General features: G+C 46.9%; 2 protein-coding genes across 2 annotated transcripts; one reads left to right on the top strand and one right to left on the bottom strand.

Moving 5' to 3' along the window:
• The first annotated feature begins 5,041 nt into the window (after positions 1–5,041).
• On the top strand, positions 5,042–14,173 carry CD80 (CD80 molecule). Its single transcript, XM_030947773.1, has 7 exons — positions 5,042–5,056; positions 5,463–5,535; positions 5,752–6,075; positions 7,454–7,735; positions 9,734–9,859; positions 12,527–12,650; positions 13,985–14,173. Exons 1-6 carry the CDS (start codon positions 5,042–5,044, stop codon positions 12,631–12,633), a joined length of 927 nt encoding a protein of 308 aa, XP_030803633.1. The 3' UTR covers positions 12,634–12,650; positions 13,985–14,173.
• Positions 14,174–18,084: 3,911 nt separating this feature from the next.
• On the bottom strand, positions 18,085–26,374 carry TIMMDC1 (translocase of inner mitochondrial membrane domain containing 1). Its single transcript, XM_030960930.1, has 7 exons — positions 26,258–26,374; positions 25,986–26,151; positions 24,708–24,796; positions 21,326–21,393; positions 20,382–20,460; positions 19,306–19,416; positions 18,085–18,920 (listed from the first exon to the last, which is right to left on the bottom strand). Exons 1-7 carry the CDS (start codon positions 26,350–26,352, stop codon positions 18,821–18,823), a joined length of 708 nt encoding a protein of 235 aa, XP_030816790.1. The 5' UTR covers positions 26,353–26,374; the 3' UTR covers positions 18,085–18,820.
• Positions 26,375–26,492: the final 118 nt, after the last annotated feature.

The raw sequence follows: 26,492 nt of genomic DNA, 5'->3' as shown, positions 1-26,492 counted from the left end.
CTCTCCTTCCTCTCCCTCTGCAGCTTCTGGAGCTCCCAGACCCCTCTGGGCTGCTCTGCTCTGGTTTCCTGAGGGTCCCAGTGGTTAATGACCTCTCTCCATGCTGAGCTCTTTTCTAGGGCTGTGTCATCTCTGTGGCTGCCGGGGCTGTCTTCGGAGCATCCGTGAGTCAGTGCCTGAGCACAGAACAGTTTTTCTGACAAGTTAAAACACTGCTGGCAGACCTGCAGTGTTTTTTGTTAGCTGCACTGGTTAGTGTTGCTATGGCTGTGGGCAAGCACTTTAGCAGGACAAAAAAAAAAAAAACAAATTAAAATTTGTAATTTTTTGCCTTTGAAGTGGGCTTATGTGAGAGGTATCATACTTGATTTTCCTAGTTACTGGCTACTTTCACCTTCTATCAGTTTCAAGAGAGGGCTGGCTGCTTGGGGAGCGTGTGAGACAGAGATTTAGCAAGCACTGAAGAAAACTACAGCCTTAAGCAGTGGGGAGGACCTCAATTTCAGAAACTGCTGTGAGGACAGTAGCATGCATGGCAGTGGTACTGCAGGAATTAGGAAAATGATCAGAGAACATCTTCAGCTGGGAGATAAATATAGAGGAAGTACAAAGTGATCCTGTCAGCAAGAGACAGAGACTGCAGGGGAAAAAATTAACAAATTTATTTTTGTCTGTCTTTGTGGCAAATCTCCCCTACCAGTCTTACACAAATCTAGCTTCTGCTCCCAAGCTGGGAAATCAAAAGAGTGCTGAGCAAGATGTAGGAATTTGATCTCTAAAGGAACTACAATATGCAAATTTTCTGAGGACATCCAGATTAAGGGGCGCCCCCTGCCCTTTTTTATTCTAGCAGGGTCACACGGGCTGGGAATAGAGAAGGGGAGAAGGTTCAGAAAATCTCTTATTTTGCTCGTTTCTCCAAGTCAAAGACGTCCTTCTGTCCCCACGGTCGTGTGTCCCTGCTGGTTTGCACGGGACACAGCGAGCTCTCCATCCTCTCCTCCCACTCTGCAGCAGGGGGAAAGGCCTAAGACATGATCTAGTCCCCATCTCTGAGTAATTCAGGTTCTATATCCAGCTCCTTGCTTGGATCTGACCTCCTGGCTGGTGCCAAGCTGAGAACATTGCCGGTGATTTGTGCAGGGTCGCGGTTTTACTCATGTAACAAACACAGCACACTGGACATAGCCGGGCAGCCGGCTTGGCCCAGGCTGACTCAGAAAACAGGAGATTTGTATCTCCACAAGTACTGAAACCTGAGCTGGAGCAGGAGGTGTCAGCGGGAGCCCCTCTGCCCAAGTGTTTCAGATTCCCTCTTGTCTTCTGAGATGCTAATTGCAGATCACCCTCTGGTTTTCAGAGCCACTTCATGGCTTCAAGGATTTCTTCACTAAAGGTGAAGATGTGCAAACACACACAAAATAAAGCAGTGTTACAATGGTATGAAGGCTGCTGATGGAATGGGACACCAAAACACCCTGGGAGTGTTATAATAATTGCCAAATCATCAGTATAGAGCTGGGCAAACCAGGGTTACTCTTTTGTTTAGAAGGAATGTGGCAGCATAAAGATGGGAAGTGCATAAAGCCATGGATGGGGTGCCCCGAGGTTACAGCACAGAAGAAAGCAGTGATGAACTTCTAGAAAAACCTGTTCAGAGCATTTCCCTACCTCAGAGCTGCCATGCCATCATCATGCACTAGGATGAGCACTAGACACTGAGCCAGTGTCTCCACATAGAGGCTATCTGGGCATCCAGCAGGGTCTTTCTGCCATCAGGGTGCTCACAGGAGTCACTGATTTAAACACAAAGCATTTCATGTGTAGCACAGGACATTTGCTGGCTTTTGGCTCCATGGAAAGCCTGGGGAGGATCTCATTCCTCATTGGTAAAATCACCTGGGATAAAGACAAGATCAAGGGGGAGTGTCTAGTCTTTTAAGGATTCAGCTTTTCAAAATATCTCGATTTTTTGACTCACTCTCTGTTTTGCTTGGAAAGCCCTGTAAAATATTGCATTGCCCTCAAAGGATAAATCATGCAAGTTTGGGGTGAATGTGCTATTCACAGAAAATGAGGGGTCTGAGCTGCAGAATTACCTGCAGAGTGGCAATCCCAGGTGCATGGTCCTAGGCAAAGTTAGTGATGCCATTAATTTATCAGGAGAGATACCAGCAGCTGTTGCAGAAATAAATAGGGAACCAGAAGGAAAAAAAGCAAAGCAAGGCTCAGAAGGGCAGAGAAATTGGGAATGCAGGGGGAAAAGATTGGCTTTGGAGCTTCTGTTCCCCAGGACTTATCTGGAGGTTTCCAACAGTTTGAGGCTGCTTCTCCAGGGCATTGCTAGGTCTTTAGCTGCCTTTTGCTGTCAAATCTCTGTGCCAGAGGAAATCTGCTCTCGTGTGCTGTCTGGCTGCATGTGTGGTCAGGATAACAAAGCTCTCTGTGGCTGGGGAATTTCTGAGTCAAGGCTTGGGCAAAGAGTGCAGGAAATAGGGATACAGGCTCAACAGCTCTCCTGACTCTGGAGCAGACAAGAAGGAACAATTCTTCTCTATATTTCTTTCTGTTCCAGTTAGCCCTGCTGCATGGGGCATCTGCAGCCCAGGCATACTTTGAATGAAGCAAGCTTTTCTGCCCAGGGAAGAGAAAGTCAGTCAGTCAGCATTGCCACGGGCTTCCAATGATGGAGTGATATGTGTGCACAGTAAGAGAGTGGGTGGGCTTCAAGGGGTGAGAAGAGGAGGGATCTTTTTCTAGAAAAGTCATTAAAAATGATTTCCATGGTGAATGCCTTCCCCACGGCCTGGCTGCAGAGAGCATTCAGCGCAGAAACGGCACAAAACTGGATTTTCATTTTTGCTTTGCAGTTCACCTCTAAAGTGAAAGGGGACTTTTGTAGGGCTGAATGACTCTTCATGGACTTTGGTTCCTTCAGGCTTGCAGCACTCAGGTTGCAGTTTCAAGGGTGCAGAGCCTTTTAAGGGTACTCATGACATCAGCAGGAGTTTCCAGCCCCTGCACATGTACTCCCGAGAAAGTTTTTGTTCTCCTTTTGGTTGCAAAGGAGACTCTGAGGGGCAAGGTAGGGAGAACCTCATGCAACTCATGATGTGATGTCACCCTGACATTTACTGTACACCTACTCTTCCCCTATTGCTGCAAAAGGAAATAGAAAATGATCCTTATCAGTCCCAAAGTTTGACTGGATGTTTGACTGGCTGCTCTTACGAGTCTCTCCAATAATAGTAAGAGCTGCACTGTGAGAACAAGTGAAGATGTGGTCAAAGATAAAAACACACGTACACACAAACACACACAGAGGTGTAGGAGAAGCAACTTCAACAATCACAGCCTGAGGTGGGCTGCTTTTAAGGTGAACAGAATGAAATTCTTTCTCACACAGCATGGAATCAAACTGCACAAGTCATTGCCAGAGGATGTTGTGAGTGCCAAAAATATATGTGCATTCCTGAAAGGGCATTGCTGAAAGGGCATTGCTGAAAGGGCAAGAACTCTTTGCTGCAGGGTAGGTCTAGTAGCAGCAATTTAAATGCTGATGTCAAGAAATCCTGAATTTCAGCCTGCAAAGGTTGCCAAGACAAGGCAGTTTTTCCCCTGTGTGGAAGAATTAGTTTTTCTCTCATTTTGTTACCAGTTGATGGCTGACAGAGGTCAGTCTGCTGAGCAGCTCCTGGCCTGCCCCAGCTTGGTTGCTCAGGATCAGCAATGCATTAGAAGGGGAAGTACAGGAAGTGGGGGGAAATAATGAAACTTTCCCTTTGGAAGACCAGTGGAGTGGCTGAGTGGAAGGAAACCAGTTAAACAAGAAGTTGCTAATTTAATTACATATTCTATTTTAACTAATATTAAAACACTCCATAGTGTTGCCAGGACCTCCACAGTATTTTTGGTGTGTTTCCTACAGATTTAATGTCAAGTAAGCAAGTGGGACAGGGGTGGGTGTGTGGCAGGGGAGAGGAGAGAAATTTATTTCACAGAATCACAGAATCATTTAGGTTGGAAAAGACCTTTAGGATCTTTGAGCCCAACCTTTAACTCAGCCCTGCCAAGTCCATCAACAAACCATGTCCCTGAGTGCCACATGCACAGGTCTGTTAAATGTTCTGGCTTTGTGTCTGGCTTTACTCCAGCTGTGCTGGGGCACTGGCTGTACATCCGCTTGTCTCCCTCCAGCGCTGGCAGCTGCAGGATTGTGAGAAGTCACCAAAGGGGTATTGCTGTGACAGTGGCCCCAAGGTCTGTGAGTCACCCCAGGGTCTGTGAGTCACTGCTAAGCAAATGAGGGCTGGCAGGGAACCAGCTGGTGGCTGCCTCGGACCCCAGCTGAATGTGAATGCCGCAGCATCCCCGTCCAGCCTGAGTGCTGCATCTGCCTTGGACAGCGGGGCTGCAGTCGGGCTGGGACTGTCAGGGGTGAGCCAGCATCAGCCAGACTGTGCTGGAGCAGTGTTCTGAGGCTCAGCTTCGTGCATTGCTCAGCTCACACTTCAGGCTCAGCACGTGGGCTGTCCCCTACATCCATGGGTGATGCTGCGCTGTCCCGGTCAGTGACATGCAGCCTGGCAGGACTTTCCAGCTTCCTCTCCCAGGTGTGTTCTGCTGGGAAAGAAGAGGGAATCTGAATCTTTTCTGTCCAGAAGACAGCTATTTCCTTGTTTTTCTGCTCTCAGTCAGTGGAGTGTAACAGATTGATATGCCACTTCCACCATTGGAGATGAGTGCTAGGCAAGCAGGACAGAGAGCAGCCTGATCTCTGGACTAACAAAGCTGGGGGCACATCATCCCCAGGCTTGCACTGACTCAGGTGCAGCTCAGGGCTGTGTGTCCATGCTGGGTCACCTTCCAGCAGCAGCAGGAACTCCTTGCTGGGCTGCTCCCTCGGATGTGGAAAGAGGAAGGAGTGGGAAAGCAAGGCGGATCATGAGAGCGGGGTGCTTAGTTGGGGAATTACTACTCACATACTCAAAGTTGTACCTAATTTCACCCTGCAAGGGTCTCAACTTATTGCTGTCAGCACATGGCTGTACTCCAGGTATGGCACCAGCACAGTCACTGGCCAGGAGCTGGGGAACATCTGTGCTGGTTCCACGTCATCCCATGAGCTTTCACAAAGATAAATTTGTTCTAGCTAGACCAGGCAAAATTGTTAATTTGCTAATGCTGGAAGGTTGATCATAGTGTGGCTGCAACCTTTGTGTATCATTGTAGGATTGATTCTATTTTCTGGGATCTTGACAGTTTTGGGGTTTTTTCCTTTACAAAAATATAACTACCAAAAATCCCCTGGTCCCCCTGAACAAATAGTTCACTGCGGCCCTGTTAGGCATGCAGAGAACCCAGTGGAGAGTGACACAGATTTTCCAAACACCAGGTTCTGAAAAGGGAGAGCAGAGGAGATAGCAGTTTGTGCATGTGTGTTCCTATCCCTGTTTTTAAAGGGGCCAGCAAAATTTGTGTTCAGGCAAGCACCTGTCCTGCCTTTGCCTTCAGCAATCCTTGTGTGCCTGCTGGGTCATGATCCTGAGTGGGAGTGGAGCGTGATGTACAAGGCAATGCCCAAGGATGGCTCCCCTCAGTGCAGAGCTGAAGCTGTAAAACAGCTCAGTGGCTGATTGATGAGGGATGTGAGCAGTCAGAACCAAAAGGGGTGAGCTTTAGGCAACAGGTCCTGGCACAAGGCTGCACCACTCACTGACTCACTGGCTTTTGTTTGCCCCTCCCCTGCAGGCCAAGCACTGGAGAAGAAAGTGGTCAAAAGCAAAGTGGGGGAAAAGGTCAGCCTGCCTTGTTGTCATGAAATCCCCAGCTCAGAAAGCCTCCGCAAGTACCGGGTGTACTGGCAGAAGAACATCACAGACGTGGTGCTGGCCTACTCAGAGGGGAACATGCTCCCCCAGCACGAGCGGTACCAGAACCGGACAGAGATGGACCCCCGGAACCTCACGCTGTGGATCTCCCCCGTGGAGATCCTGGACAATGGCTCCTACCAGTGCGTGGTTCAGCGCAACTCGGTGCTCGTGTGCAGCGAGTCTGTCATCCTCTTTGTCACAGGTACGTGCATTGCCTCCTGACACCTGACACCTCCTGGCACTCCAGTGCCAGCTTCTGGGGCTGAGGGATGCTCTTCCAAGCTTATTCACACTGTAGCAGATAGACTTTCATCAGGAAGCCTGAAAGACTGTTAACTTGTTAAGTAATGAAAGCTTGTTAACTGCTTCCATTCCAGCAGCCTCCCTCCTTACCTTTCTAAAGCTACCCCAGGTACAGAATTTTTTTCCCACCACCAACCCAACCTCCTCTCCTTGTCTTGCTCTTGTGAAAGGATTCCTCCTGGGGCCCTCCCCAGCTATCACTGGTGATGGGTGCCTGAGGCAGCCCCTGCTGTCTTTGGGTCAAAACCCTTAATGCCTGGCAAGCATTCAAGCTGAAAGGGAAATAGGGTGGCCATGGCAGCATCCCAACCCTGCATCCAAACCCCTGTGGAGCTAGCTGCACTGCAGCTCCACACCCTAAGGCTGAATTAATCACGGAGCTTTGAGGCTTTTTACATTAAAGAAACCGAGTTCCTTTGTTCAAAATGAATCTGAACCTTCTCTTAGATTGGTAGCCCACAAAAAGTTCCACTGACATTTTCCATTTCCACCGGCAGCTGATCTCAACCAGAGATACTAGTGACATATATAAATATATACATGCATTTGAATACCTTTAACAGCAGAGAGTTACATGAATCTTCCAGATAAGTCAGGAGATTTGGCAACAAAAAAAAAGACAAGCTCCTGAGGTTTGGCCATTTCCTGCTGGTCTGAGGGCATATGTGCACAGAGACAAATTTAATGATCTTTCTGGGAACTGGCATGAAAAAAGGGAAGTGTACTGCCAGTGCCCTTTTTTAACCATGAGGGTTGAGGAGTTAACTGCATAAAACACATAAAACTACGGATCTCTTTTCCTGTCCACAAATACTCCAGTTGCTTTCAGGCCAGAAATCCCCTTGCTGTCTTTACAGGCCAGCTGAAATAATCATAGTAGACTTCTGCTCCCTTTGGTGAAGTGGGATCAAATTATTGTGGGGATCAGGAAAGGGAAATGCTGGAATCAGGCTGGGACATCTGAAGGGATTTTCCAGGCTGGATGGCAGTGGGCCTGGAAGGAAAACTGTCTCTCCTTGCTTGCCACTGCTCAGCCACACAGTGTTGAGCATCTTTCTTTCACTAGTGACTGGTTGCTTGGCATCCTAGACCATAGGCAGAAAAAACTTCCCGTGGTGAATGCCATTCAGGTGGGGGAGTCTTTGTTTTGGCCGTGGGTTTTGCGGGCTGCAAACCTTGCTGTGGCCTGACAGAATGGTAACCAAAGCATTTGGTTTTGGGGGCTGCAAACCTCTCTGTGGCCTGACAGAATGGTAACCAAACCTCTCTTGCTGCAGCTGACTTCAGCAAGCCCAACATTACGGCAGAAGTGTCCGCTGACTCTTGCAAGTTGACTGAGATGGTGATAACCTGTTCTTCTCACGGAGGTTTCCCCAAGCCCAGAATCTCTGGAGCCCTCAACAACATGTCCATGGAGTGGAATGCCAGCTGGGTGTCTGAGTCCAGCTTCAGCCCCTACAATGTCACTGGAAAAATGGTGCTCAACGTGACCAAAGACGTCACCATCACTTGCTCCGTCGAATACAGCGGCTTTGCCACATCCACCAGTTTGCTTCTGAGTATGTTTTATTCATGTTTTTTGTAACTAAACTATTTTGTTGAATCTGCTGAGTTGCCTCTCTGAGAATGCACCAGATTTTGTGCAACTGTTCATGCAAGGATCACCCAATGATCCCACCTATGAACCAAACATCAAAATATTTTAGAGGCTGGAAGATAGCCGGGGTGGGAAGGGAGAGTTACAACAGTGACTGACAAGCAGAGGCAGCTCTGTCTTCCTGCTGCTCTGCTACAGCTGGGCTGAGAGCTGAACTGGATCCTGTTGTGATCTGGTAATGTCACATTTGGTGGCTCCCACAGGCTGGGGCTGCCACCACCCCGTGCCCCTCCATACCAGCATGATTTTGCTGCCAGCTGTGTGACACAGACCTGGTATTTGAACTGAGGGACCAAAGAAACGTGTGCTTTAATAGCCACAGGCTGCACTTTAAAAGAATTTCCTCATTTAACAAGCATGTTTGTCCCTGCTTCAGTGAAAGAAACTGTCAGCTGGGGTCTGGACAAAATTCTGCTTTCAAATGTAACATAGGGTTAACACATACGGAAAGAATTCCATCACTGAGCCGTGGCTTAGAAGTGATGGCATAATAGATAAGTCTGTGCTTTGAAAAGCTTGAGGCACAAGTGGAAACAGCATGAGGGAAGGCAGCACACTACATTCCAGATGTTTTGCAGTAGAAGGGGATTTGCAAGAAAATTTGTAAAGCCAAAAGGATTTTTTTTTCATGTTGTTACCAAAAAAAGTATTCTGAAATATCTCTGGGCCTGATGTTTTTACTGTGGAGATAAGGGCACCTTCAAGGGAAGATAGAGGAGCAGCATTTTTCCTAGGGAATTGTACCTTATTCATCAAGGTAACTTATTCATCTATCTTACTTAAAATCAAAGGGGCTTGTGGGGAGACGTGCCATTCAGCTTCAGAAGAAATGCCAGGAACTAGTGCTTTATGAATATTGGCTGTTGCTGGATGTAGAGCATAATGTCCCTAATGAAGGGAGAATGAGGTTATGAAGAGCTCACTACATAGAAAAAGAGAGCAACAACAAAAAAGAAAAGCAGTAATCAGAGGAGGGTGCAGTGACACAGCCACAGCAGTCACAAACACCCCACCTTTTGACTTTTAGGATGTGGAACCACTCCCATTTTGGTGTAAATGGTCCTCCAAACAAACCTCTCCTGAACACTGAGTTACAGACAGAACAGAGCCTCTGGTAAATGTAGAAGGCAACCCCTGCAGAGTTGGAGGTTTGCATCCCTCCCAAGGGGAGCACTGAACAGCAGATCAGGCTAATTTATGTCTTAGGAGGGGAATGATGCTTACCTGTGCCAGATGCAGGTGGTGGAAGAACTGAAGGTCTGTGTGCACAGGTCTGCAGACCTATGGCCTGGCAGCAAGTGCTGTCCTATACAAGAATGGCCCATCTGCTCTAAAATCCCAGTGGCAGAATGGGATTTTCCACCATCTCCAATGGTGAAAAGCCAAAGGCTCCAGACACACTGAAACTGAACCCCACCACAACACTGTTCCTGCCATGCAGCAAAAAGTCTATTCTAGACTGTTAAATGCATTCTGCTTCACCTGTGAATCCAAAAGGAAAACAATTGGGCATAAATCTGCTGAAAACAGTAAGGAAAACTGCAGAGTACCTTTGAGAGCAGAAATTTTCTAGCTGTGAACTCAGACTTTTCCACCAAGCCTAGCTCATTTCCCTGAAACAGCTCATGTGTCTTTAAATATTTCTTGTCTCAGTCCTATTGTGGACAAAGACCCAGCTTTTTACGTTCTGTGAATGTGTTAAAAATTTCAGCAAATGTGGGTGAATGGAAGAAATTTAGGTGCCAGCTTTGTTTGCTTGTTTATTGAGTAAATCCATTTTCAGGCTGAATAGCTGAGTTAGAATTTGGCCAGAACCCCTGAAATTCACATACCTGCTCTTACATGAAAATGCCAATATCCTTTAAGGCTGTTTATTTATGTTTTATTTCTCCTGTCTCAGCAAAAACAAACAACTGCGTTGTTCCTCCTGTGTCTCCACCTTATAATGTCATTACTGCTTCAATTATCATCGTTATCACCTTCATTCTGGCTGTCACCCTGGCAGCAAGATACCTCCCAAGGCATGGTAAGTGCAGCTTCCTTTTTCAGGAAGGTGTCTCTTGGTGCTGATGATGTTTCTATGTAGGATACACATTTATAGAAACTTTACTGTCACACCAGGTATTTCTGTACTTTCTTCTCATTTTCCTTTTTTTTTTTTTCCTTTTAGCATCCACTGTCACAAAATCTAAGCCTAGCTCATGATTTTCCTACATTTTGTGTGCAGGAAACACTTGAGTTCAGGTTTGAGAGTAGAGAGGTGACAGGGAGTTTTGACAGCAGATCAAAATATTTCCAAAATCAGGGATAATGAAGAGGCTTACAAAGATTCATTTTTATGTATTAAGATGCTTTAGGATGCTTTAGGATGCCAAGAATCTTGGTGATGATGATAGATACAGCTGAGCACTAGGAGTTTCAAAACTGGATCTCTCTCCACACCCTACATCATCTCTCAGAAAGTCACTGAGACGAAGTAGCAAAAATACCCAGTGTTAGGGCCACAGGAAAGACTTCAGCAGAGCAATGTCCCACTTTTATGAGAACACCAACCAGGAGAGTTCGATTTGTGTTCTTTGTACAGCCAAAAATTAGCACAAGTAAAGTGTCCAGTCCCATCTTGTGAAGTCTTCAGCAACTCCAGCCAAGTCTCCAAGAGTTTTTCAATGGCAAAGGGGACCTCAGATATCTCAGGGTTAGTGGACAGCTGAGTAATTTACTTTTTTATCTTCAGAAAAATCCTATCTGTTAGCTGTTGCTCCTAATCATGCCTGAGCTGACCTTGCCAGAAAGTCCCTGAAGATGTGGGCAGGCATTTAATAGATTTATGAAGGCAGGTAGGATTGAAAGTCAACAGCAGTAGGTGCCTTATCCACACCCTGTGAGCAGCTTTGCAGAGCAGCCCTGGAAAAGGACAGCAGGCCTTGAGGATAAATAACACCCAGCTGAGTTCTGTCAGGTCACTGACAGAAGGAAGCCACATCTGGGAACAAGAGTCCCACACTGAGGGCTCTGTGCTCAGGCCACTTACACCACCTGGCCGTGGTATTCCCCCTAGGGAAAGGTCATTTTCTGGGCAGCAAGGACTCAGCACACTCACAGACATCTCTAAGTTTGCCCTGTTTGTGTCTTCTGGTACCTCTACTTCAACTTCAGACAAATTCACTCCCAAGGCACATGTGTGGAGGTCTCATTACTATTTTTCTTTTCCCTTCCTCATCAACCACATCCCTTCAAAAACCCAATGTGACCATTGAGTCAAGCTGGGCTAATTTCCTTTTAGTGTTTTATCACAAAGAAAAGAAGTTTCTGGAAGGCTGTGACTCGGGGTCACACCTGTGCAGCTCCTCATTTTCCACCCCTGTGCCCTTATGACACCAGTGCCAGTTCTTCTCCCCTGCTGTTCCCTGGGGCTGTGACAACAGGAAAGCAACAAGCAGGCTGAAACCAAGAAAATCACAGTTGATCACAGCCTGTGCTGTTAGCTGCATGTATAATGAACTTCTAATTATAGGAGAAAATGAACTGGAATCAGAAGATTTGGCTCTCAACAAATATAGGCTGGAAATTAAAAGGTTCCTTACCATTAAATTAGTAAGATCCTGGAGCACACTGAAATAGCCTTTTAAACAGGAACTGAGTTGCTTTTAAAGCAGATGTAAAAAGCATACCCATGTGGTAGAATGCAATCACCTGCAAACAGCATGGCACATGGCCAAATTAACTGGAATTTCCCTTTTAGTCCCACTTCCATAATATGCACAGGGAGTAATTTGCTGAGTCAGGTGGTGCTATTTGGTTCAGCCAATTTCCAGACCAGGCATGGAAGAAACTGTAAAAGAAACTGCAAGAAGTGTAAGAAACTGAAGCCAGAGCTTCCATCCAGCTTCCCAGCTTGTGTAGTTGTCCCATTTCAGTGCTGCTGTGCATGGGCACCTGTCAGAGAAAGGCAGGATCTGCCCTAAGATGCTTCCTGTGGGTGCTGCAGGGCACTTCTCAAGAGCTCTCGTGGGAGCTCAGAATAGGTCTGAGAGTACCTCTGTTGTTTTGGGCTATGGAAAGCTGAGTCAGGAGTTGCTAAGAGTGGTTTCTGAGCTCGAAAAGCCATGCTTCAAAGAGCTGAAGTGTGGGAGGGAGGAATAGAAAGGCAGAGCAAAACAAAACTAAAAAGTTCTCAGATACGTGATTGTTGTGGTAGCCAGAACGATCAGGTGCTTTGTTGAGGTTCACAACCGCCTACTCTGAGGAGCTTGCAGCCTATTTTGCAGTAATTTAAAAATGAAAACACAAAGCACCAAGACTAGAGGTCACCTAAAGAATAGTTTAGGATTCACGTTGCATAATTTGTGCCAGCACAATTGCACAAGACTCAACTTGAACTACTAAAATTCAGTCATAGATGGTGAGATATTAAGGGGATCTGCTTAATCTGAGATCCTCTTAAAGCACTGAAAGTCTTCGTTGGTTTTAACGCGGGCATTCTTTCACTCGATAGGTAAACTGCAATTAGTGACATGCAACTTCCATCATTATTTCCCTTCTGACCTTATCTCAGCATGTAGCAACCTGGTTTTGTGCCCTGTGCTAACAACAGCAGTTTTATCCCTATGACAATATATAGATAATATTTATTTGTAACAGAGCTCTTTATCAGCACCATATCCATATACTAACAAAGGATCTTCTTTTTCAGTTTGTTCTCACTGTTGCAAGCGCCAGGATTCGGTGGAAGAGGGTGTGAAAGAACACACAAAGGCACCCAAGAGGTCTAAAGTGACAGCTGAAACATCATCTGTATGACCAGATAGCATTTGCAGGTAGTTTTCTTCACTCTTCTCTTGGCAAAACAGTTTCTCAAATACCATTACATGCTCGTGCAATATTAGCTTAAACCAGCAGGGGCCATCCAGCTGTCAAATGTGCAGTGACATCCCCTGCCATTGCCCCTGTGCTCATTTTATGGGTCTCCCAACTGAACACTGGGCAGTCTTTTTGGGGTCATATTGGGCTCATTTGTGAGGTATTCATCCCTACCTCAGGTGCCACGGGTGGCTTCACCCCCCAGAGGTTCTCGCTGATTCCCTGTGAGCCTGATCTGATGCCTCAACATGGGAACATCACTGATGATAGAAATTGAGCATTGACCAAATGGTGGTAAGGGAGGGGGGAACAAAAGAACAACTCCAGCTTTCCCAGTATGATCAGACACTCCTGTCCACTTCTGAGCTATGTCCATTCCCTTCAGCAGCTGGAAGAACAGAGAAGGAAAAGTTTCCTCCCTCAAACTTGCCCAGAAAACACTCAAATTTTAAAATTAGTTACTTTTGATAATGGGGTGTAACAAAAGAAGGGCTGGGGAAGTCTGGCTTGCCAAGGTTTTATAATTACAAAGGATTATATTTGCTTTGGCTTAAAAGCTCAGCAGTTTTCAGGGCTGTGTCCTCCAAAAAGACACTTCAGTGAAGATTAGCAGCTAACTGTTCTTATGCACATCATTGTCCAGGTGACTGCATGTCCTGCTCTCACCATGGCAAGTGGAATTGCCAGGGTCATGCCCTAGAGCAACAGTTGTGGGGTCCTGGAAGTCACGACTTTGTCAAACTGTTCACTGCAGAATCTTAAAAGTTTAATAGTTTAGAGATGGAAAGGAGGGGAAACTCTCATTCAGGCCATTTGTCTCATTTCCAAACCTGACCACCCACTCATGTTTTCCTCTGGGGAAGGCCCGGTCTGGAACAGATACTACAGCCTTGGTTAGTATGAATTTTGGGGAGTTTTGTGATGGGAGTGGCAGGAGTTCACCTACAGAATAAACCCATTCTCTTTTGCTATAAAAGTTTGCCAGGATTTTCCTGTAGGTGGCTGGTGCCTCCAGCTGTCTGTGGAGTGGGATGGAAGCTGTGCTTCCTTGGTGGCTGACTGCCATGTCCTGCCGCTGCTTTAAGAGGGAAGCACGCTCACTAGTCATCCTCACTCTGTTCCCAAGGTCTTTGCAGGGAGCGTGGGCCAGAACAGCTCCGCGTTTAGGGACCAGGAGCCCTCTTGTGGTGGGCTCTCGCAGGTGATACCTGTTTGTCGGCTCTGCCGCGTTACTGGGCTACATTTAAGGTGTGAAAACTAAAAAAAAAAATCAGTGACATATTTTCCTCAGGTCCCTCAGGTTCTTCACGCTGTGCATCCCGCACTGCAGACTCCACTGCTGGTTGTACAGCGACGCTTGCTGCACGGGCTCTCTGCAAGGGGGTGGCAGCAGGAGAACACTGCTCACCACGGCTGGAACACGACCTCCTGTGGACGATGCAAACCCTGCCCACACCACCGAAGCCCTGCGGTGGCCTCGTTCCAGGGAGGTCGCTGGCATTCCAGCTGAGAGGCGCCTCCGTGTTCCTGCAGCGGGCAGAAGGATGTCACCAGTGCCACACCAGGACTTCAGCAACCTCTGGCTGCTCTGTGACAACCCTCTGTGATAATCAGGGACCTGCAGAGCCCTAGCAGGGAGCCCATGCCCACCTACTCCTTCAGTAACACGGAGCTGCCCTTTGGGACATCCCAAATCCTGACATGCAGTCTTGTCAGTTTGTGCCTCCACACTGCGAGTGGGAGCAGCCAAAACTTCTACATTCAGCCTCACACAAGTATCTGTTCTTCCTGCTGGAGGATTTTGGATTTGGACTCGACCATTACAGACACACATCCCTTCTCCCCTAAAGAGGAAATAGTGGACACGTTTTTCATGAAAAAAAGACACCTTGGAAGTGAGTCTATGTGCCTCATGCTTATTTGCAGCGCTATGAGACCTTTTAGGGAATGATACACACTGACAGCACTCCTAGGAGCTAATGAATACTGCTTACCCACTGCAGTGGCACAAGTTCTCATAACCTTTGTCTCCTGAAAGGACAGCCCTGCCAACCCAAGCACCAAGGTACAGCTCCTGCATTCAGCTGCTGTGTGAGGGCACACCACCTGTGCACACACATGGCCGAGCTTCCATGTGCATTCCTTCCTTCCCAGCCACACCTGCAAAGCCCCACTGGAACCTGTGTGACAGCCAGAAGTGATCTCCTGTGTATCTGCTGTCATCAAATGTAACTCTGGGCCTTGCTTCACAAACGTAGGTCTGCTTCTGTGTGTACATCTGCCACGGGATACTTGTTATGGAAAGCTCTGCAGATTTTGGGGAGTTTCTCACAGCAATGTAAGGATATTTACTTTGCACTGAACATTGCTGCTTTCTGCCAGTGTTGTCTCTACCCAGCCAGGACTAGAAGGAATTTCCCTACAGGATGCTAACATTGAACAGGACTCATCTGATCCAGGTGACATGCTTGCCTACTGTGTAGGAAAAAATGGCTTCTCATTTTGAGGGAAAAGGAGGAAAATTTCCCAACCCCCAATAAGCTTCCTAAGCAACTCTGCCCTGAGTTTGACTGGAATGTTTTTCCCTTTTGCTCTGCAATCTGTACCCACTCCCTCACTGTTCTAGCCACGTTATCAGGGCAAACCAAAGTCTGAAAGCACAGTGCCATCCTCTTTGTGGGATATGTTGTTACTTGAGCTGCTTATCTTCCTAGGACACAGCAAAGACATAGTCCATCCATTTCTCTTTTTTTCTACTTGGTACATATTGAGAAACTGCTGGAGAAAATAGGAGGATTAAAAATGGTTTATAGGATACTGAGCTCTCAGATTAAGTAAAAAATAAGACAATGCTCCCTTCCCACTCCTGCAGAGTCACACTGTGCCATCACCTTTTTACTGCTTTCCCATTGTGTCAAGTGTAATGGGAACTTCAGAACATTCTTACAGAGGAGTTTTAGACAAAGAAACTGAGGTAAGCTGGGGGTTAAGGAAACAGTTGCACTTGTGTGTTCTGGATGCAAACGGAACACAAGTGACAGAAATCGGGGTGTTTTCAAAAGGCAGCCTGACCCTATTGCAGGACTTGGTGCATGAGTGATGTGTCTCACACTTTTCAGGTTTCCTGTTCTTTCAGCCTATACTTGCTCCAGCACACACCACCAGCTCCTTGCAGGCTGACCACCTTCTCTGGGCATGCAGTTCCAACTTCGCTGATTTCCAACAGTGTTCTTCCCTACAACCACACTGCAGCTGCACCTTGCCAGCCACACCACAGCTCTGCCAGTTGCACCAGCATGTTTTCCCTCTCACTATCCCATGCTCTCTTCTGCCCTTGACCAGGGATTGTGCAGCCTCCCAGAGAGGGATTTGTTCTTTGCTCTGTGCCAAACATTTCCACATCACCACAGACTCCAGTAACACTTCCAGTAACTCCTTCCAAAGGAATCCAAAAATGTCACTGACAAGTATGTCTAGCATCAGGTTATTTGGCTCATTTTTCATTAAGCACTAATACTCTGGATCACATTTTCTATTGCCTTATGCTGTATTCAGTGAGTTGCACACAAATGGTTTCTGTGAGACTTTCTCAGCTTCATATCTGTGTCATTGTAGCAAGTGAGCTGCTCTGTTTACCCTGGATCTTTTGTATATAATGTTTCCTGGGGTTCCTCCTTTAATTGTATTAAAAAATAAATTGTAAACTCAGTTTCCTTTCCTTAGTAATAAAAGATGTCTGTCTGTGCACTGTGTAGAAACTGTTATTCATGTTAGCCACCACTTCACAGGATCCAGGTAGGTGATGCAGGTGTTGACAAAGCTGTACCAGGTACAGCTGGCATCAAGCCACAGCTCTGTCCAATGTGCTGACAGCAATGACAAAATGACACTCAGGTAACCCAACCTGTGACTTCCACACCCCTCACTCACTTCTCTCGGTTTGCCAGGGGTTAGCTGAGCAGTGTAGCCACAGATCATCCTTCTCCCTCCAAACAGGAGGCTCCCTGCAAAAACAAAACCCAGTGTAAGGTGTTCTCACTGTACCCCTTCTCCTTGGGTTACCTGCTCTGAAAGTGGAGCGTCATTAATTTCAGTGCTGTGCTTCTGCTGGGGGTGGAGGGAGTGGGGATGTGAAGAATCCTTTACAGGTATGTAAGAAACAAACTCTGAACCGATTCTTCACTCCCCATTCAGGAGTCTAAGAAATAAGGAAGTGCAGGGAGCTAAATTCAGCAGGAAACTGAGAAACAAATGGCTGCTAATCTTGAGTGTAGCTGGAAGCTTCTGCTTCCCCTGGCTAAAAAGCAGCATAAGAACTTGCAGCAGCCCTCCCTTGCACAGAGAGAAAATCCACACAACTGCTACACCTTGGCTCAGCCTTCCCTCTCATGGAAGAACAACCCTGCATCAACGGTCAGGCACAGGAAAATCAGTATTCTTTAGGCATCACATCAAATACCACCAAACAGGAATAGAGACAGAGCAATGACACAGCTAAATGCCATCAGAGCTGCTGTACAGATAAGCGTGTGGGATATTGGGTGGAGATGTAACAGCAAGAAGAAAGAAGATAAAAAAGAAGAAGATAAGACATCGCTGTGTATGCACAATGGCAAAAATGTGACTTAGAAAGGCCTCTTTTCTTTTTTGGGGGGGCAAAGGACACCACCATTACTGTCACCAACACATACAGCTTAAAACAGGATGAGGGGAAGATATATCCATACCTCTGCAGATCCTTCACTTACACACAGAAAAGGAAAATCACAGCTGGCTGATGACAACCCTGAAATACACATGTTTATTCAATGGAAAAATGAGCTACACTGGAGTGTTTAAAAAATTAAATGCTCACTTCAGGAGTCAGAAAACACAACACCTTCTTGAAAGCAAACTGTGCCAAAAATCTGCTTTGGGTGGGTGGAATACACTCTGTGGGATCAACTGTTCATATTTTAATCAACACTAATTATCTGGAAAAGCATTCAACCAGAACAGATTCTTTTCTTATGAGAAGAACACCCCAAAATCCTGCCTGGATGTAATTCCTTTCAGTAGGAGAACAAAGAAAGGGAACAGGAATTCTGACCTCCTGCTTTGGGGGAGCAGTGATGGGCCACCTCACCCTTCTGAGTACAGACAATGCTCTGTAGAGTAACTCCAGCACCACCCACAGGTCACAGCTCTGACTGAGCAGTTAATCTCTGGAACAAAACAACAGAGTTGGCACTCCTGTGGCTCTTGCCTTTGTTACTGCCTGGGTAGAGGGATGTCTAGTGGGATCTTTGGGCTCTTCTCAAGGAATGTCACTCAAGGATGCTTCTCTAGTACCAACACTGTACAAGCATAAAGTACCAGCTGTACTGACATAAAGAGCTTATGGACACAGTCACCACTGCTGGATGCCTTTATTGAGTGTCTTGAACTACATTTCCCCCAAAGATCATCCCCTGATTTCCAAATTGCAAATTAAATTAGAGGCCTTCTTGTTGTTAAAGCTGTCCATAGTGCCAAGGCTTCCACTGTCACCATCAGAAATAAGTCATGTTTTCTGTGGCACCCTCAGGCTTCTATTGAGGAACCCAAAACATGCCTATTTCAGGGTATTTCCATGTAATTCCCAGCTCCTCCACCCTTGTTCCACACTGACTGCAAAATACCCCAAGTACTGTAGGAACCAAGTAAGAAACCACCATCAGCAAGTTGTTCAGGCACTGTCTGAAGAGCAGCTTTTACCAGAGCATAATTAACTTTTGGATTCAGGGCACCTTTAGCACACAAACCATTCATAGGCTCCTTTACCTTGAGTATTTCCACATCACTGGTGGTTTGGACATTTTCAGCAGTGAAATGGGTTCTAGACAAGGCGCTGGAACCCTCACTTCCTCCCAAAGCTACATGACACTTCCTGGTCTGTAAAGTTTGTATTTCCACTTTTCAGGTGGAACAGGTTTGGCCCTTCCAAGCTCTTTGTGCAGTGATATCCATCCCTGAACGATGTTTTCAGCAAAACACTTTTTCACAGGATACAACTGCATTCACAGACAACTTCCATGATCCTCTAACTGAAGGATCAAGCAGGACCAAAATGTTACGTAGCTTCTTACAACAGAGATCTGGGGAAGACTCAGTAGCTCTTCAGTTCTCTTGCTCTCTCCATCTCTGGTCTTCCCTGGGCATTGCTTTCTGTTTGGCCTAAGATTTCAGTCATACTGAGTCTGGATTGCCTAAGGAGAGAAGAGAGAGTGCAGAGCAATTTTATGCCTGTATCTTCCTGACAGAGACATGACTGCAGAATCCAAGCTCTTGAAAATTTCTTCTAGAACTAGTGAGTAAGTTTCAGTAATTCACATGACCAGTGTCATGGCTTTTTGTTCCCCAAGCCTCCAGCTATCCTCCTTATTTCCTCTCTTTAATAGGGATGGAAAGAAGGAAGCAATGAAGGAAAGACTGGGAAGAATTAAATCAGCATTTCTAAGACTGGTATGTGAACAACCAAGAGAAGAATTGAGGTTTAGAAAACCTAGTGTGTCGTGGTTTCTCTAAATGTTTGAACCCACAGGCCCAGACGCCCTCCTAGTCCACAACTGAAGGGACAGAGCTGCTCCTCACCAGTCTGCCAGCCTCTGTTCGTACAGCTCCCTGCGCTCACGACTCCTCTTCTCCTGCAAGGTCTCACCAGCCAAGCCATACATTGCCATCAGGAGGCCTCCTGCAGGAATCCTGAAGGAGGAAGCAGAGGAGGCACCAGTCACCCAGGGGACACACAACAGCAACAATTTACTGGCATCAGCAAAAGGAGCATGCAGGGGACCAAAACTCACATCACAGCACAGACTAAGGTACTCCTGTTCTACTGTCACCCACTAACCTGTGACTCACTGGAGGCCCAGTGATAACATATTTTGAATTTACTCATTGACAGGCACACACAGGACAAAGGAGTGGAAGGATTTACGGTGCTCAATGCAGATCCCATAGAACACCTAAACCATATTTCAGACAGTGACACCCCTGCTCAGCTTCCATCCAGCTCTGGAAATACTTATGTTTTCACTGGTGAAGCTCCCTAGGCTGCTTCCAGAAATGCCCACAGCTGGCACCATCCTGAAGGTGCCAAGCAGCACAAATTAAGCTCATTCTCTTTTTCAGGTAGGATCCTCAGATTCACTTGTAAGTATATTTACAGGCCAGCACTTTGAGAAGAAATCCCAGTCCTGCTTGAAAAGTCAGATTTCTCCTGAGTTAGAGGTCATTGTCCAGAAGGACAGAGCCTCTGAGACAGAACCATGGGTTCCTCCACATCCCAGGGAACTTTAGGAGATTCATGACTGCAAGACACACACAAAGACACGTGCCACCTTACAGCCCAGCCATGCAGCTACTCCCTCAGTGTTTCCTAATGGCTGCTGCTTCACATTTTAGCTTTGGTGAAGCCTATGCTGCTCCCTCTAATAAGCAAACAGCAGCAAACAAGATGTTCTACTGAGACCACTGAGCTCTCACTACTGAGAGAGCAGTAAAACACAAAACAAGAAACAAAGAAGAAAAGAAAAACAGCTTAAAGGTTGGAAGAAAAGTGATCATGATAAGAGAAACAGAGAATCCCTCAAGGCAAGAGAGGAAGGGAAGCTCCTGTAGCCCCACCTGTGACTCCAGGCTCGGTGTGTGCAGCAGTCACAACTCACCCAAACGCCGTTCCAAACATGACACCACCCGCCAGGCCCTGCAGGCCCAAGTGCATTCTGAACAGGGCTCCTGTGAAGGCTACAAAAAGAACAAACCCACTGAAACTAGAAACAGCCCCGCCACAGACATCTCACACCAACACAGGGAGTTGCTTTGCTGCATTTCTCTTCTCCATGAGCTGACATCTGCTTTAAGCAGAGCAGAAACCAAGTGCCATGGCCAGTGGGACAGACCTTCACCACAAAGTCACCATGGTCTCTGCACTGAAACATTGCACAAAGTTCCTTCTGCTTCAGAAAAACTGCCAAAGTTTTTGCTGTATCATAGAAGCATCTATGAAAGTAAAACCAAGCCTTCTCTAGGCTGGAGAATGATTTCCCTCACCCTTTTTTCTGTTCAACAACAGCTAATAATAGTAGCTGACATGTAAGGCAGAAAAGACCAGTAAAAAGTGTATCCAACTGTAAGGGCAATAAAGCCTGTAAAACTGAACTAGCAAATCACATACCCAGAGCCCTGTTGCCAAAAGTGGGCATGCAAAACTTAGCATGAAAAGGGCAGCCTATAAACAATGTGCTGAATTGTTACCAAGAGTGGAAATAAAAAATGCTTTCCCTGTTAAATAGGTGGTTATGAGAACAGGTTATGCACCCAGTGTTGCCTTTACTCCACACAAGCATTTTCCACCCAAAACACTCCAGCAAGTATCTTGAAGATGAACTGATAACCACAAAACTCCCCAATGGTTTCAGCAGTGCATCAGTATCTCTGTTACAAATAAAGACTTGCAGCAGGCAAACAACGGAGCAAAGTCAGTGGAATAAGAAACAAAAGCCAAGAGCACAGAAGCTGCTCAATCCCAAGGGAGGTGGATACTTGCTAATGCTTTTCTGCTACAACCCTTGCTAACAAAGAGAAGCACACAGGGTTACAGCACTCTTACCTCCTGCTGCAGCAAAATTACTGATGGTGGTTTTATCGCGGTACGCAGACAGGCCCGTGCTCACCACGCTGCAAAGGCAAGGCACACAAGTCAGCAGCTGCACATGGAAAAAGAGAGGTAGCAAAACACAGCCTGAAAGAAAACTGGGTTTCATTAAGCCAGCTCTTAGGTTGCCTCTAACTGCCTGGCTGCCCATCTGTTTAGAGCACACACACAAGCCAGCCATGACTTCTGTGACTTTACTGTGGGCAGCTGCACAGACACAGGCCAGGGAATATCAGAGTTCCTGAGCTGGATCTGAGATACTCCTTTTCTTTAATCAAAGATTTTTCTTTCCTATCATATAGAATCATAGTTTCAGAATGGTTTAGGTTGGAAGTGATGTTAAAGGTCATCCAGTTCCAAGTCCTCACTGTGGGCAGGGGCACCTTCCACTGGACCAGGTTGCTCAAAGCTCCATTCAGCCTTGCCTTGAACACCTCCAGGGATGGGGCATCCACAGCTTCTCTGAACAACCTGTTCTAGTGCCTAGGAACATGCAATATAGGCAAGGAGAAAAGAATTTGAGCAATGAAAAAGTCCTATCAATCAGCCAGTCCTGATGTAGGACATTTAGCCCAGAAGCTGATCCATGTGTCAGTAAGATCCTGCCTTGTAAACAGTCCCCAGTACAACAGCCTAAGTCACACTCATGACATCAGCAGGGTCACCTACTCTTGTGGCATCAGATTTCCCTCTGGAGTAGGTAAACCAACTCCTGAAACATCAGCTAAGCCCCAAAACACTGTTCTCAGTTCAGCAGCCACATATTCCCCAGCCTCCTGCATGACATTGACAAGCCAGCAGCAATCCTTCTCTCCTTCCCAACACAGATAAACCCAATTTGGGTTTTAATTGTGAAACTTGGAGTTTTCACAACTGCAGGATGGAATTTTCAACTTGGGCTTTACAGAAACAATGTTGAGCAGCAAATAGCTTCATTCAGAACCTTTTCCGAAGGGCTGGTGAAAAAGGGGCTGCTGATCTGACTGCAGGGGAGACACCTGGTGGAAGACGACGAGGTTACATGTCAAATCCCAAGAAATCCAGAAAACCCAAAGAAATCAAAAGCTCCAGGAGAGTAAGCAAACAGCACACTAACTAAGCCTAAAAGCAGAGACTAAACTAAAAACAGCCACAGAAAACAAAAGACAGTGAGGAAGAAATTTAGAAAGGAATAAAAAATATTAGAGAGACAGAAATATAAAGTAATGCCAGCCAATACTGTGGGATCTTAAAAGCAGGAGAACTTAGACAGAACATACCTGCAGAGAAAGTCAATGCAGGTTTAAATTTATAAATTTACTAGTTTGAACAACAGGGAAGGAGATATTTCTAGTTTAAAAGGGCATTGCTCAGAAGGCCATGCTTAGTTTGATGTTCTATTGCCAGAAATGTACTGAAACACTCAAGGAAGAAAATCAGGGCAGCAGAACACTCTCTGCATTGGTTTTGTGCGTGCAGGAAAAATCTGAAGGCCTAAACAGGTACATGGAAGTGCTAGGTCTGATATTCAGCAACTGCTCAAGAGCAAGACAATCCCCTGCAAGTGTCTGAGGACAAGAACAAGGAATTGTGAGTAACACCAGTGTATACAAAGTAGGAGTAGTGACAATTGTGAGTACCACCAGCATATACAAACTGGGAGTAATGAGACATAGCAGAAAGGACAAAAATCAATGTGGGTTAGAAAGCACTTCCAGAAACTGCCAACACACTTTAACACTCCCTCAGAGAAAAAGCACAAAAAGAGATGAAGGAAAAGCAGAAAGCAGCTGTTGTCACTGTCATATTTTCTGGAAAAATCCCCTTGCCCAGGAGTTTTCTTCTGGGAAGCTGAGAAGCCTCAGAGAAAAATGAAAACAATAATTATCTGATTTGCTTCTCCTGTGTTTTGCTGCTTTGGAATGTGGTTTAGACATTGTTTACCAACAGGTGATTGTTCATTGGTTTCATGTGAATTGTTCTGACTTATTGGTCAGTTATGGGCCAGCTGTGTTGAGGCTCTGGAGAGAGTCATGAGTTTTTCAATAATATCTTTTAGCCTTCTGTCTGTATCCTTTCAGTAGTCTTTAGTATAGTTTAGTATAGTATTCTTTAATATAATATAGATCATAAAATAATAAATTAGCCTTTTAAGAACACGGAGTCAGATTCATCATTTCCTCCTTATGACAGAGGTCTCAGAAAATACCACAGCTGTCAAGAAAGAACAGCATTCAAGTCAGTAACAGATGTACAAACAGGGCTTTTCCACATTTAGGGTTTGTGTTGATCCATTAGAAGATGAGAATTCTGGGGCAATTCTAAAAGGTCAAACCCTCCTCATGCTCCTGCCTGAGCAACCAGACTCAGGTTAAGGCAACACCAGGAGCCTCAGTCAGTCACCAGAGCAGGGGGCACTGCTGGCAAGGACAAGAACCAGCAACCCACTCCCATGCCATCCAAAAGGCCAGTGGAGGCAGTGGCACCCCAGAACATCTCGATGTCAAACCCGTGGATGCCAGCTGGGAATGCAGCCACACTTGCAGAGGAGTGAGCATGAGGGGAGAGGTGCTAAATGTGTGACATGGTCTCTCCCTCACCAGTTCCCTTTCCATTCCCCATCCTTTGCCAATCTGCTCCATTAGTTTGACTTGTTTATTCCTGCCAGGTACCAGTTGAGGGCATATCTAAATATCTTGAGGCATGAATGGGGGCAAGGTTGGATGCTTGATCTGAGCACTGTGTTTTATTCCTTCCAGACCTCCCTGCCATATCCCAATGGTAGGTAAATGAAAAAGGGGTCATTGGGACGACCTTTGATCCCCTCAATATGCAAAGCAGGAAGTCTCCCTGTTGGGGTCTCTGCAAAGCTCTCCCCAGCTGGATTTGCAGGAGACCCTGGAGATGAGGTAAGCCAAGGTATCTGCTGCTCCAGTGTGCTGTTCACCTCACTCTTCCCATCTCCTGTGGTCATTTTGCACAGTCAGCTGTCCCATGTATTTAGGCAAACCTCTGTGTATTCACCATTTTGCCCATCTATGATGATCCAGCACAATGTCAAACCCAACAGCAATGCCCCAAGAGCAGAGGCGGTGGTGGGGAAGAGGAGGCAGGGCTTCAAAGCCCTGCTGGACTTGGCTATTACTTCAGCCAGAGCTTGGCCAGCTCTGTGCGACTCTAGCAACCAAAAGCTTAAGGACAATTAATCATCTTTGCATCCTGTTGGGTTTACATGTTTCATTTCCTCCTTCACCAGAGTGAGCATGCTAAGAAGGTTTGCCTCCTTTCACGGTACGCCCATCCCCTCCCTTCCCTTCCTACCTCCTGCTCTGCTCCCCCTGCCATCAGGAACACTCACTTGAACACGGTGGCAAAGGCCGCGACCCTCCAGCTCCAGCGCCAGCCGTAGCGGACGAAGCTGCGGAGACCAGCGCGGTGCGCCGATTGCTGAGGGGACAGAGAGGACACGTCACAGCTCACAGCCCCCTGCCAGCACCCAGCAGGCCAGGGCAGGGACTGACAGTGCCCCAACTCCGATCGAGTCAGCCATCTCTGGAGGAAAAGCTGCTCCCAGCCACCAACGGGAAAACTGAGAATCGATTCCACTTTGGAATGTCAACTGGTCTTTCTAATCCTGGGTGGACTGGGAGGGTTCTTTGAGGAAAGCAGCAGAGGAGAAGGGAGGAAAACCAGAAACTACTTCATTATTATGAGTTCGTAAGTATTAATAAATAATAACCATCAATAAATATAGCAAGTAAATAATAACCATCTGCATTAAATGTTAAAATACCATCAAGCTCTGCTGTTTAACACTGACACTTAAAAGTTTGAAAAGAAGTTTTTTAGAATAATTGATTAATGCAAGCTTCACAAAAATTAAAAATGTTGCAGTTAATGCTGTGAAAGTGAATAAATTTTCTCTTCCAGTGCTTGGGGTGTAGGTGCTTAGTCTGGGTTCAGATATACCACAGTCACCAGAGTGAAGTCAGGCAGTGGTAATTTTCAGGTCACCACATCAGAGGCCAAATCTAATGGTAAGTAATACAAAATTTACATCAGGCAGTTTTTTAAAGCGTTTTCTTCCTCCTAATCCAGGTAACCAACACTTTAATTGAATAACAAACACCCAGAAGTTCAAATACATCTATAAAATGTCACAGACGTTCTTTGTTGTGCTGTTGTTCTAAAAGAATTTTAAATGGTCTAAAAATGACTCGCATTAATAAGACAAGAGTACAACCCCAGTTTGATACTGTGAAGTCTCCTGTCAGCACACTAAAACTTAGAAGCAGAAAGCCTTTTCGAGACACGTTAATCTGAACGGTAAACTTCGTTGCCAACCTTCTCTGTAACGAAGGACATTTTTTTGAAGCTAACCGCCTGCAGTTTGGGTGACGGAGCCCCGCTGATTCCCGCACAGCTGACCCGCACGCACTTACACACTCCCAGCAAACTTTTTGTCCCAGAACCCGGCAAACACACGCGTCCCACACACGCGAGGGCGCCGGGCCTCCAGCGGGCCCCGCTGTCACCCCAGGCCGCGCCTCCAAGGGCACCTTCCACCCGCGGTGCCCTCCCGAGGCCGGGGCCTCCCTCGGTGCCCGGCGCTCCCCCCGCAGCCCCGGGCCCGTACCACGGCATCGGCGCGGTTCTGGAAGATCTCGCCGTGGCTGCTCTCGATGAAGGCCTTGCGGGCGCTGACGAAGGCGGGCAGCCCCCCGTAGAGCCAGCCCACCACGCCCGCCGTGAAGGCCGACTTGGCGATGTTCACCGTCTCCTCCGGGAACTGCTGCTGCTCGCTGCAAGGCAAGGGCAGCCATGGGCAAAGGGTCGGCCGGGGGAGGCACGGCGGCACCGCCAGCACCCAGCCCAGCCCGGCCCACCCCAGCGCGGCCCAGAGCTCACTCTCGCCGCCAGAGCTCGCTGAGCCGCTCCCAGCCCGTCTGCGGCAGCGGCGCGGGGCGCCCGAAGCCCGCCTGAGCGCCGGGGGGCTCCGCCATGGCCGGGTCGGCGGCAGCGGCGGCGCCGACACACAGCGCCCCCTGCGGCCCGGCGGGGCACGGCACCGAGCGGCTCCGAACCGCTCGGCTCGGCGTTAATTACTCATTAATGACTCCAAATAATTGCCCGTGTGTGCAGG

Source organism: Camarhynchus parvulus, chromosome 1 (genome assembly GCF_901933205.1).
Source record: "Camarhynchus parvulus chromosome 1, STF_HiC, whole genome shotgun sequence".
NCBI classification, from domain to species: Eukaryota; Metazoa; Chordata; class Aves; order Passeriformes; family Thraupidae; genus Camarhynchus; species Camarhynchus parvulus.
The sequence above is the reverse complement of the archived record's forward strand: the minus strand, read 5'-3'. Positions and strand labels throughout refer to the sequence as shown.

Coding starts and splice junctions, on each gene's coding strand:
- CD80 (XM_030947773.1), top strand. Junction 5,536..5,751: donor AATCCTTGTGTGCCTGCTGG/GTCATGATCCTG, acceptor CCTCCCCTGCAG/GCCAAGCACTGGAGAAGAAA. Junction 7,736..9,733: donor ATCCACCAGTTTGCTTCTGA/GTATGTTTTATT, acceptor CTCCTGTCTCAG/CAAAAACAAACAACTGCGTT.
- TIMMDC1 (XM_030960930.1), bottom strand. CDS start 26,352: ATGGCGGAGCCCCCCGGCGCTCAGGCGGGCTTCGGGCGCCCCGCGCCG. Junction 21,394..24,707: donor GCCTTTGCCACCGTGTTCAA/GTGAGTGTTCCT, acceptor TTGCCTTTGCAG/CGTGGTGAGCACGGGCCTGT. Junction 18,921..19,305: donor GAACAGAGGCTGGCAGACTG/GTGAGGAGCAGC, acceptor TTCTCTCCTTAG/GCAATCCAGACTCAGTATGA.